At 49.2% G+C, this 12,501-nt stretch overlaps 1 protein-coding gene across 18 annotated transcripts in view; it reads left to right on the top strand.

Annotated features, from left to right (window-relative positions):
* Positions 1–10,255, top strand: part of ODF2 (outer dense fiber of sperm tails 2) — a 37,867-nt gene extending 27,612 nt beyond the window's left edge. For 15 of the 18 annotated variants that reach the window (XM_059141755.1, XM_059141766.1, XM_059141756.1 and 12 more), the window contains 7 exons: positions 2,216–2,326; positions 2,424–2,528; positions 3,473–3,631; positions 4,932–5,032; positions 7,049–7,211; positions 7,670–7,795; positions 8,828–10,255. In XM_059141755.1, the coding sequence (XP_058997738.1) occupies positions 2,216–2,326; positions 2,424–2,528; positions 3,473–3,631; positions 4,932–5,032; positions 7,049–7,211; positions 7,670–7,795; positions 8,828–9,016 (954 nt within the window). In that variant the 3' untranslated portion in view covers positions 9,017–10,255. The other 3 variants (XM_059141770.1, XM_059141771.1, XM_059141769.1) reach the window with 2 other exon arrangements.
* The last annotated feature ends 2,246 nt before the right edge of the window (positions 10,256–12,501 follow it).

Genomic DNA, 12,501 nt, shown 5'->3' with positions numbered 1-12,501 from the left:
TGAAGTGGACACATTTTGTCCATTACCCACCCTGACCCAAACCTTACTAGCATCGCCTGACCTCACCCGCTTAGAAATAACACGTGCAAAGGTGACTGTCCTGCCGACTTCAGTCCGCACAGAATTTCTTACATGTTTTTGAATTCCGTGCCTGGCTTTCATTGAGCCTTCTGTCTGTAAACAATCCGTGCTGTGCAGCAGGTCTCAGGGTCCGTGCTCTCTGGCCTGGCGCTGTAGGACCCCAGCACGCTACATTTATCCCTCCTGTCAATGGACATTTGGCTTGTACAGTATCCTCGTACATCTTCGGGCATACCTATTTGGGATATTTTCGCAAGTTAAATACCTTGAGTTAGAATTGCTGGTCATCAGATGGTGAGCCTAAGTTCAGCTTTGGTAGATGTTGCCGTAGAATAGGCAGGTATACAAAGTTACACTCCCACCCAGGGTATGCAAGAGGTAACAGTTGCTCCGCGTCTCCTCCTGTCTCCTGGGGGTATTGTCAGTCCTTCTCATTGGAGCCATTCTGGTGGGAGGGGCGGCCGCTCCTCTGCTGTAGTGAGGTTGCTGGGAAATGAAAGGCAGCCTCTACGCCTAACAAGTGGCTGGGGGATTCGTTACAGCATGTGTGTCTGTGGCACATAATACAGTGTGGCTGTCGAAAATGGTGTCTCTGGACGTGTATTGTCTTAGATCGTGTTCTCCAGGAAAATGGTGTCTCTGGACGTGTATTGTCTTAGATCGAGTTCTCCAGGAAGAATGGAAAATATTACAGAATTGTGATACAGAAATGGTGCTCTTTGGGAACTCTAGATATATATCTGTCCAGGTTCCCTCCCCTGCCAATACGAATATAGATACTGAAACACGTACACACTCATCATTCTGCAACTTACTTTTCTCACTCACCCATACATCATGGCTATCTTTATCTGTTTGGTTTTGTTGTTGTTGTTGTTGTTTTTTTTAGCTCTCTTCCAAATGACTGCACATTATTTTATTGTATTGACATACCATGATTTCTTTCATTCCATCTACGAAGGTGAACATTGAGGTTGTAGGAGGACATCTATCGACTTGAGAAGTAGGGCAAGGAATTGTTACTTGCAAAGCAGTAAATACAATCCCATTTTTGTTGAAAAAAAACAATAATAAAGTATCTGCTTAGCTAGGACAGCCATCAGGCAAGGCATCAGGCATCATTGGTCATACCTCCGTTGTCTTTTTTCTTTTTCTTTTTTTTTTTTTTTTAAGATTTATTTATTTATTTTAGAGAGAACACGAGCAGGGGGAGGGGCAGAAGGAGAGGGAGAGAGAGAATCCCAAGCAGATTCCCCACTGAGCAGGGAGCCTGACTGATGGCTCCATTCCACGATGGTGAGATCATGACCTAAGCCAAAACCAAGAGTCAGATGCTTAACAGACTGAGCCACCCAGTTGCCCTCCACCTCCATTTTCTTTCATGGTCCTATATTGCTTTTGTAGTAAGGACAAAAAAATATAGGATTTGCTTATTTGCATCTACAGCTGACCCTTGATACCCGCCTTTGAATGGTGTGAGTCCACTTATATGTGGATTTTTGTTTTTTTATAAATACAGTTTAGTACTGTAAAGGTATTTTTTCTTATGATTTGCCTAACATTTTCTTTGCTTTAGCTTCCTTTTTTTTTGTTTTGTTTTAAAGATTTTATTTGACACAGAGAGAGGACAGGCAGGGGGAACAGCAGGTGTAGGGAGAGGGAGAAGCAGGCTCCTCACCGAGCAGGGAACTAGATGCGGGGCTCAATCCCGGGACCCCGAGATCATGACCTGAGCCCAAGACAGACACTTAACTGAGTGAGCCACGCAGTTGTCCCTTTAGCTCACGTGTTCTAAGAGTACAGTATGTGATCCATAGAGCACACAAAATATGTGTTAATCGACTATACGTGTTATTGGTAAGGCTTCTGGTCAACAGTGGGCTGTTAGTATTAAGTTCTGGGGGAGTCAAAAGTTACAGGTGCATGTTCGCTCATGGGGGAGGTTGGTGGCCCTCCGTTCATTGTTCCCGGGTCAGTTCTGAGGTTGCCCGGGCACCTATCTGAGGAAAACTGCTGGTGTGGGTTTGAGTAGGCGCTTTTCCCTTGACCGGCCCCTCGGAGTGAGGGTTGGGGGTGGGATGGCCACCTGCTCTGGGGACCTTCCTGTGGCTGACTCGGTAGCCACCCCTTCCAGGCCAGCTTCGCCCCGATGGAGGACAAGCTCAACCAGGCGCACATCGAGGTGCAGCAGCTGAAGGTATCGGTTAAGAACTATGAAGGGATGATCGACAACTATAAGAGTCAGGTAGGTGGCTGCCCGGGACGTTACCCTCTCCTAGGAAGGGTTGGGCTGTAAAGGTGTGTCTCACAGAAACCGGGTGCAATGCTTTGCTGGTCCCCAGGTGATGAAGACCAGATTGGAGGCTGATGAAGTGGCTGCCCAGCTGGAACGCTGTGACAAAGAGAACAAGATCCTTAAAGATGAGATGAACAAAGAGATCGAAGCGGTACTGCTCCCCTCGCTGGCTCTCTTTCCCCACCCAGTCCCATGTCTGTCCCCTTCAGCTGCCCGTGAGTCTGCCTGATTTGGACCAGCAAGATGAGTTTTCTCATTGCTGGGCTCATCCCCACTACCGTGCCCGTGCGCGCGCGCTCGCTAGCTCTCTCTCTCTCTCTCTCTCTCTCTGCTGCTTTATTCCTTTTCCTCCTGGTTTTTTCTTACTCCGGTTTTCTTAAAATATACTTCCTGCTTCAGTATCCAAGTGGATTCAGATGCTCAGATCTGCCAGGTCTTAGGCATTTCCTATTTTGTTCTGCGTCAACCCAAAGATGTGCCTCCCCTCCCCTCTGCTTTTCCCCAGAAAGCCTTCTTCTCCAGATAAAGGGCTTGTCTTAATATTAACCTAGGAGAAGGGCTGAGTGCAGGCCCTGCCACTCATGTGTTACAAAGCCTTGGGCAAATCCTTGCCCCATCCGGTCCTCAGCCTCCGTGTTAATACAGGGATGGACTAAATCACAGAGTTCTGACCTTCTCCTCCGAACTGTAGCATTGGGATTGCCTTCCTATGGGCTTTGGAGTTGGACTGGACCTTCATCCTGTCTCTGTCCGTTTCCTGCTGGGCAACCTTAGGGAAATGACTTCGTTCCTTTGATCCTTGTGTTGGGACAACAGCTCCCACTTTATAGGTCTTTGTAAGAATTAACTGAGAGAGCCTTTAGCACAGGGTCTGGGTCCTGGGGTTTGCTCTGTGGTTGCCATTGTTATTCAATGACTAAAGGAGTGGCAGGCTCTGAAAGCCATTTGGGGGTCAAGTGTGTACCTCAGAGAATAGCTGGACACCCTCAGTGGCCTTTGGGGAGGGTGGCCCTGCCCTTATCCCAAAGGACTCTGCCTGACCCCACCCGCAGCAGGACCCTTCCCAATGGCGGGCTTTTCTCTCCCCCACTCCAGGCCCGTAGGCAGTTCCAGTCCCAGCTGGCTGACCTGCAGCAGCTGCCCGACATCCTTAAGATCACAGAGGCCAAGCTGGCAGAGTGCCAAGACCAGCTGCAGGGCTATGAGAGGAAGAACATCGACCTCACAGCCATCATATCAGACCTGCGCAGCCGGGTAAGGGACTGGCAGAAAGGGTCCCACGAACTGGCGCGAGCAGGGTCCCGCTTACCGAGATGAGCTGCACGCCCCCCCCCAAGGGAGGACCACTTCCTTTTTCTTGGCTGCCGCTTTCTGAAAGGAGTGAGCTATCATCAGTGCTGTGAAATAAAAGTCTGGTGTGCCAAATGCCTTGTGTTCGCACAAAGTGATTGTAGTTATAGGAGCCGTCACTCTCCTGTGTTGCCCCACCCCGCCCCCACCAAGTCTCCACCCGCCTCTGCTCTGTCGCTGTGCTCGGCCACGCCCTCAGGGGGAGACTCCGCCTCCCACCCCGCCCTCTGTGTGCTCTTTTCCACCTTTCTCTTGCTTCAGCTGCCTTTCACTGCTCTTACCAGACCCACTGCCTGAGGTTCTGACCCGAAAGAGGGTTCCCTTCCTCCCAGAAGCAGTCTGTCCCTGGGTGACTGGAATCCTGCCTATGGTCTAAGAGACTATGTGCCTCTCCTTTGCAGGGCAAGGCCCTTCCCCTCTCTTGACCTGCTACCTCGTAATAATAAAATTAGCTGTCATTCTTGAGCACAGAGTTTGTGCTCCGGTATTGTCTCATGTAATTCTCCCAGAAACTTGAAAATGTAGATACTGTTTTCTCTCATTTTCCAGAAAGCAGTCCAAGGCATAGGGGCATAATTTCCTGAGGTCACAGAGTTGATGCTTAGTGAACAGGGTTTGGAACCCAGCCAGCTCCATCTGCTTCCCGAGCCTGTGTTCTCAGTCCTCTTCAGTTGCCTGCCCTCTCTTGAGCCTGAGAATTCTGAGGGCTTTTCGAGCCTGGTATCTGAGGCTTTGGCTTACGGCAGCCCTCTGAAGAACCAATCAAACTCGCCAACCTGAAAGACTTGCTAGGTTTCCTGTTGCCTTGCGTGTCCTTGTCCCCATTCAAAGGGAAAATGAAATCAGCAGTGCCAACAATGTAACTGGTAAAGCTCCGTGGCACATCGTGTGGGCCAGTTAAACCTGCCATCTGCTTCCGCCTTCTCATGTCTGCCCCGGATCCCACTGAGTGGCTTCTGATCAAGAAAGTGTCACCATGCTTCATCGGGATCAAACCTGGCTTCTCTCCGTGTGGGGCAAGCCTTCACGGGAGTTGGGCCTAACCTGTCCCTCCTCTCTCTCCTCCAGGTTGTGCGTGGAGACTTGGGATGCCTGCTGAGGGCGGCACCGCCCTCTCCTGGGTGTGGATGACAGGTCCTAGTGGGAAGGGAGGGCTGCACCGGGAAGTTCCTTCATAAACGGGTCTGTGTTCCTGTCATTTTAGATCGAACATCAGGGGGACAAGCTGGAGATGGCAAGAGAGAAACACCAGTCTTCCCAGAAGGAAAATAAACAGCTGAGTCTGAAGGTGGATGAACTGGAGAGGTTAGAGGCACTTGGTCCCATCTCTGTCCGCTTCCTAGGACCTGAGACTTTCAGCCACTTAGCTGCTTTGGGCTTAGTGTGCAGAAGTGTTTGAGGGACTCAAGGCCCTGGAAGGTGCAGGGCAGACCTCAGAGGAAAAGCTGCTTCCATTACAGTGGTAAGCGCTGTGGGAAAGAGGAAGGCAGTCTCTTGACTAGGGGATGCTCCAGGAGAAGAGGGGTCAAGTTCAGACCACCCACAGGCTCCATGTACCAGAAAGGCACACTTCACCTAGCAAACCAGTAGGACCAGTATGCGGCTACTGGGGGGCATCCCCCTGCCCCCCATCCTCCTTCCCCAAGACCTTTCCGATCTGATTCTTCTGTTACCTGTGGACTGTTGGAGGCAGTTAGGGGAAGAGTACAGTTTTTGGAGTCAGAAGCCCTGGACTTGAGTCTCAGCTTGGTCCCTTAACCTGTCTGGTGAGCTTGAGCAAACACTTGAGCCCTTTTTTTAAAAAAGATTTTATTTATTTATTTGACAGACAGAGATCACAAGTAGACAGAGAGGCAGGCAGAGAGAGAGGGAAGCAGGCTCCCTGCTGAGCAGAGAGCCCGATGCGGGACTCGATCCCAGGACCCTGAGATCATGACCTGAGCCGAAGGCAGCGGCTCAACCCACGGAGCCACCCAGGCGCCCCTCCTTGAACCCTTTTGAATCTCTGTTGACTCATCTTGAGAAAGGGATCAAGGGAGGGATACGAATCTAGCTCATGACATACTGTAGGTCTTCCATGAGCCCTTCCTCAAAGGCCTTAACACATTATCTGGCATAGAGAAGTGCACTCTATTAATGTGTTGCTGTATTATAGTAGCTATTACTACCCCCGCTCCGCTTTTTTTTTAAAGTAGCCTCTGTGCCCAGCATGGGGCTTGAACTCACAACCCTGAGACCAAGAGTCGCACACACTACCGAGGGAGTTGGCCAGGTGCCCCTACTATTATCCCAATTTTAAATATGAGGAAACTGAGCATGGAGAGAGGTGAAGTGACTTGCCCAAGGTGACACAGCTGGTATCTGGCAAAGCTGTATGTAGGGCCCTGACTGTCCTCCTCCGGAGCTTTTAGCATCTGTAAAATGAGGGCGGGAGCCTTACTTTCAGAGCTGAAAGACCTGCCCTGGGATGTCATGACCGCCCAGATGGCTCTTGCAGTCTGCATGGAGGGACTTAGGCCAGCGGGTCTCCTGGGCTCTGTCTGTGCTCTGCTCTGCTGGCCGCCAGTATGCAGCTGGACCAACAGGACTTACAGAGCTTGCAACTGGAAGATATTCCGGGAGTGCCGTGGGGACCACGTGTGCATATCAGAATGGTCACTGCAGCCTGTGGCGGCTTACTTCCGTGGTAGGGCGGTCCAGCAGAAGTCCCTTTGCTGAGGGGGCAGCCGCGAACAGAAGCCGAGGGCATAGGTTTTAGTGACAAACCTGCCCCCTGTGCTGACCTTGGGCCAATGACGTTAGCTCTCAGTGCCTCAGTTTCTTCATCTGTAGAGTGGGGATAACAGCAACCGTGGTTTTGTTGTTTGTTTTTTTTGTTCTGTTTTACAAGTGGCAATTTTATTTGTCCTCTATACATTTTTTTAAGGTTAAAATTTTAATTCTAAAGGAATAATCTTATTCTAGAAACTTCTCTCCTAACCATTCTCCCACATGCATAAGAAATTAATTGCATTTGTGAAACATTGTATAACTTCTAAATTTTAAGTTCAGTACAAGGCACCATGTTACGTGTGCTAACAGGCACGCTCTGTTGGCTCGCCCGCCCACTCTTCCCTCTTCCCGCTCTTCAACTGGCTGTCTGGCCTGCTCAGCTCCCTGCCGTCTTGCTGATCAGCAGTTTCCTTTGGTTTATTCCTCTGGTTCCTTGGAGACTCTTGGCGTGATGAGAGCCCCGGTCCAGGGGTGACTGGCAGCCCCCTGGTGGGGTGGAACAGGACAGGAAGGGATATAAGCAGGATCTGATTAAGCGCTTTCACCTAGGAAACTGGAGGCGACCAGCGCCCAGAATATCGAGTTCCTACAGGTGATTGCCAAGAGGGAGGAGGCAATCCACCAGTCTCAGCTCCGGCTAGAGGAGAAAACACGGGAGTGTGGGACCCTGGCCAGGCAGTTGGAGAGCGCCATTGAAGATGCTAGGAGGCAGGTAGGTCTCGATTCCCTTACTAACTAGCTCTGTGACCTTGGGCAAATCAGCTGACCTCTCTGGGCCTATTTCCCCATCTCAAAAATGGGCACACAGTAGTGGCACCTGCCTCGTGAATTCGTTGTAAGGATCAAATGAGCAATTACTGTAAAGGATTTGGCCCTTTATTCACGATGGCTTGTTCAGTTCAATTGGGACTTATGAAAAAATCCCAAGCCTGCGTGGGACTCAGCTGGGTTTACCACAGCTCGGGTGATGACTCATGGAGTGTGGGGAAGGGGCAGGTAGAGTGGGCTGCAGAAGTCCCCGTAGTTAGCTCCTGCCCCGGGGCTCCTGGGAACCATCCATAGCGATGTGCAAGGGCTGTCCGTGAGACCAGAGTGGGAGTGGCCCAGGCTTCACGGACCATTGCTGCCCAAGTCAGGTAGGCCAGCCGCACCTCCATGTCTTCTGGGCAGGTGGAACAAACCAAGGAACACGCAGTCTCCAAGGAGCGAGCCGCCCAGAGCAAAATCCTGGACCTTGAGACCCAGCTGAGCAGGACCAAAACTGAACTCAGCCAGCTGCGGCGGAGCCGGGATGATGTGAGTTGGGTTGGAGGGTAGGGGGCAGGAGAGAAGGGAGTGAATTTAGATTTTAGCTTCCTGGGGCCGGCAGGACAAGGTGTTTTGTTTTGTTTTAAAGATTTTATTTATTTATTTGACAGAGATCACAAGTAGGCAGAGAGAGAGGGAGGAAGCAGGCTCCCTGCCGAGCAGAGAGCCTGACTTGGGGCTCGATCCCAGGACCCTGAGACCATGACCTGAGCTGAAGGCAGAGGCTTAACCCACTGAGCCACCCAGGCGCCCCTGGGCAAGGTGTTTTTATAACTATGACACAGTTTTATTTTTCTCAAATCACTTACCCATCCTTTCAGGATTTTCCAGGCAGATCCCCTTTATTTTCTTAACCGCTTTGTTAGATATCATTTACATACCATAAAAGTCACTCATTTAAACTGTACAATTCGGGGTGCCTGGGTGGCTCAGTTGGGTTAAGCCTCTGCCTTTGGCTCAGGTCATGATCTCAGGGTCCTGGGATCAAGCCCCGCATCGAGCTCTCTGCTCGGCGGGGAGCCTGCTTCCCCCTCCCCCCTGCCTGCCTCTGCCTACTTGTGATCTCTGTCAAATAAATAAAATCTTAAAATAAACTGTAAAATTTAGTGGTTTTTAGTATATTCACAGAGGTGTGCTATTATCGCCACAAGTTTAGAATATTTTCTTTTTTTTTTTTTTTTTTTAAAGATTTTATTTATTTATTAATTTGACAGAGAGAAATCACAAGTAGATGGAGAGGCAGCCAGAGAGAGAGAGAGGGAAGCAGGCTCCCCGCTGAGCAGAGAGCCCGATGCGGGACTCGATCCCAGGACTCTGAGATCATGACCTGAGCCGAAGGCAGCGGCTTAACCCACTGAGCCACCCAGGCGCCCTAGAATATTTTCAGAAAGAAACCCCATAGCCAACAAGCAGTCACTCCCAGTCCCCCCTCAGCGCGCCCTCAGTCCCTGGCAACCAGTGATCAAGACTCTCTTCTGGACATTTCGCACACTTGGCCTGTACTCCCGTTCTTCCTCCTAGGCTGACCGTCGCTACCAGAGCCGGCTCCAGGACCTCAAAGATCGCCTGGAGCAGTCAGAGAGCACCAATCGCAGCATGCAGAACTACGTCCAGTTCCTCAAGTCCTCCTATGCCAACGTGTTCGGGGACAGTCCCTACACTACCTACCTGACCAGCTCTCCCATCCGTTCCCGATCTCCTCCTGCCTAAGGCTGCCGGTCTTGGGCCAGGAGCCCGGATTGATGCCATGGGAACTGCGGAGGGGCCAAGCCATAGCCGGAAAGCCTGTTGCTTTCCTCTCGCTTCCACTGACGGAAGCGTGTTCAGGATCTTGTCTGAGCTACTGGCTCCAGTAAAGTCCCTAAAGCAGCGGGGCGGAGGGGGGTGTGCAGGAAGGACTTAGTTTTCGTTCCTCTGACAGAGTCACCTGATGGAGATTTAAAAAAAAAATTTTTTTTTTTTTTTGACAAGCCTTAAATCTACTAATCTTAGGGTACCAGATTTTAACTCACCATGACTTTGCTCCTTCCTTCCCTGAGAAAATGATCTGGACTTTTTCTTCCAGTTCCTTCACAGCCCTCCTCTTTTGAGGAATCTCTCTCTTGGGTTTTCTCTTCCCTGAACCAGCAGGAGCTATCAGCCCGAGGTCCTCACCACCTCTCCTGGGCTGTGAGCACGTTCACTTGCTGTTTTCTGTTATGGGTTCGGTGTTTGCCCCAGTGCCACCCCCCCATGCCCTGTGGAAACCTCAGGTTCAAGTGTCCGTGAGGCCGCTTGCCCCCACGCACTTCACAACAGACACTGAAGGGCCCATGTCCAGTGGCCTCTTCAAAGTGTAATCCGTCTCACTGATTTTTGTTTCTCTTTGCTAGGTTTGTATCTGTGGAATGCATTTATTCTGGAAATATGTGTGCTATTTTATAAGAAGCTTTTATAATCAATATTTAAGGCTCGGTCCATCCACTGGATCATTTCCTTTACTCACCCCTTCCCTTTTCTAAAAATGATCAAGGAAAATGCTACCGGAGAGCCAGTACACACGTGCTTGGTGCCTGGGACACGAGGCTTCTCATTTTATTCTGGCCCAGGTCGGTTCTTCCTTGTGCATCATCTTCACATCATAATCCTGTGAGATGATTGGAGGAAACAGTTTGTAAGGCACTGCTCAGTGTCCAATGGGATGGGCAGGATGAAGATCGGACGTGTATATGTTACTATTTTTAAAATATTAGTCTGGTTTTCTTTTTATAAAGATCTTATTTTGGGGGGTGCCTAGGTGGCTCAGAAGGTTAAGTGTCTGTCTTCAGCTGGGGTCATGATCCCAGGGTGCTGGGATCAAGCCCGATGTCAGGCTTTCTGCTCAGCAGGGAGCCTGCTTCTCCCTCTCCCTTTGCCTGCTTGTGTTCTTTCTTTTTCAAATAAATAAAATCTTTCTTTTTTTAAAAATGATTTTTTAAAAGATTTTATTTTTAAGTAATCTGTACACCCATTGTAGGGCTTGAACTCACAACCCTGAGATCAAGAGCTGCGTGCTCTACCAGCTGAGCCAGCTAGGCGCCCGTTAGCTGGTTTCTGAATGACAAGATTATGGGCTATTTTTATGCTCTTCACATTTTCCTGTATTTACAAGAACAACACATTCTTTAGAGAGGTGAATGAATGGGGTACTGTGCTGAACCCTAACCTTTTTGTTTTAGCTGTTATTAGCCTTCTGGGTGATCCAGTCTTGTCCTGTCTACAAAACTCTAGAGAATTCCCCTGTGTCCTCAAAAACAATGGGCCCACACAGGCGTCAAGATTCAGTAAATCTCCTTCCCCCTCAAATTTTTGGACATTTTGGAGTTTCCAGCTTTTAATTTTGCCAAGGGAGATCATTTGAAAAGCAAGCACCAGCTACCAATGCCACAATACCCAGCCTATTTTCATAGCCTTAATGATAAATGGACTAGAACTTACAATGTATGAAAGATCTTCCAAGAAAGAACAGTTGGGGGCAACCCTCTTGGGTCCCCTCCCTCTTTGGGAGCTTTGTACTATCACTCAATAAACTTTACTTTGCTGCCCACCAAAAAAAAAAACAAACAGTTGGCAAATGTTCACCAATGTGGTACACATCTACACAGATCATTTGTATTTTTGTCAAACTAATGAAAACTTCCTCTGTGAAGGGCACTGCTATTTACAATGCTGGTGGGAAACAACTCTATTGGGGCACCTGGGTGGCTCAGTGGGTTAAGCATCTGCCTTCGGCTCAGGTCATGATCTCAGGGTCCTGGGACTGAGCCCCGAATCAGGCTCCCTACTCACCAGGGAGCCTGCCTCCCACTCCCCTCTGCCTGCCTCTCTGCCTACTTGTGATCTCTGTCAAATAAAATCTTTTTTTTTTTTTTTAAATAGAAAAAAGAAACACCTCTTTTGGAGTCTATGGCTGGGACTCGACAATGTTCTATTTTTTTTCTTTGTATTTTATTACGAACAGTTCAGAGAGTTTATTTAAAAATATCAAAAAATGAAAATGTTTCAAACTCCAGAGAGTTTTCCTTTCCATCTCGAACTGAGATCCCACAGAAATGGGCAAAAGAAGCCCAAAGTTAAAAAGTCCCAGTTAGGGGCACCTGGGTGGCTCAGTGGGTTGGGCCGCTGCCTTCGGCTCGGGTCGTGATCTCAGGGTCCTGGGATCGAGTCCCGCGTCGGGCTCTCTGCTCAGCGGGGAGCCTGCTTCCCTCTCTCTCTCTCTGCCTGCCTCTCCGTCTGCTTGTGATTTCTCTCTGTCAAATAAATAAACAAAATATTAAAAAAAAAAAAAAAAAAAAAAAAAAAAAAGTCCCAGTTAAAAGCTGGTTCCCAGCAAAGGTAAATCCTATCTGATGTATTGAGATAGAACTCACATTCCTTAAAATTCACCCTTTGAAAGTGTATAATTCAGTCACTTCCTGGATATTCACAAAGTTGTGCAACCATAAGCTTTATCCAGTTCTAGAACATTTTCATCACCCCAAATGAAGCCCATACCCCTTAGCAGCCACTCCCCCTTTCCCCTCCCCACAGCCCCTGACAATCACAAAGTCTCTAAGAATGTTTGTTATTCTGGACATTTAACAAAATGAAACAATAAAATACTGTGACCAGTGCTTTCACTTAGAATAATGTTTTCCAAAATTCATCCATGTTGTAGCGTGCAACCGCACTTCATTTTATGGCCAGATGCTACTCCATTGCTTGAACACACACCATTTTATTTACTCATCAGTTGATGGGACATTTGTGTTTCTACTTTTTAGCTACTATGGGTAACGCTGCTACGAACATTCTACGAGTTTTTATGTGGATGCATATTTCATTTCTTTGTGCGTATACACACATACTTAGAAGTAGTGCTGGGTCAATGGTAACGCTAACCTTTTGAGGAACTGCCAGGCTGTCTTCCACAGGAGCGGCCCTAATTTAGAGCCAGCGATGTTCCAATTTCTCCACATCCTCATCAAAACATGCTGAGTTTCCTGCAATCCAGAGACTCCAGCTTTCAAAAGATGCTGTTCCCAGATCCAAGCAAGAGAGGTGGCCTGGGGGGCGGGGCGGGGGGGAGAGCAAACCCTATGCGCAAGCGCAACGAAGAGCGGGCTCGGCGCCGGAGGCGGGGCTACGCAGCCGTTAGGGGCGGGGTTGCGCTGCGCGGCTCCGTGCGCGTCCCGGAA

The sequence above is a fragment of the Mustela lutreola genome, chromosome 12 (genome assembly GCF_030435805.1).
Source record: "Mustela lutreola isolate mMusLut2 chromosome 12, mMusLut2.pri, whole genome shotgun sequence".
In the NCBI taxonomy this organism is placed as follows: Eukaryota; Metazoa; Chordata; class Mammalia; order Carnivora; family Mustelidae; genus Mustela; species Mustela lutreola.
Note: the sequence above shows the minus strand (reverse complement) of the source record. Positions and strands in the feature narration are given on the sequence as shown.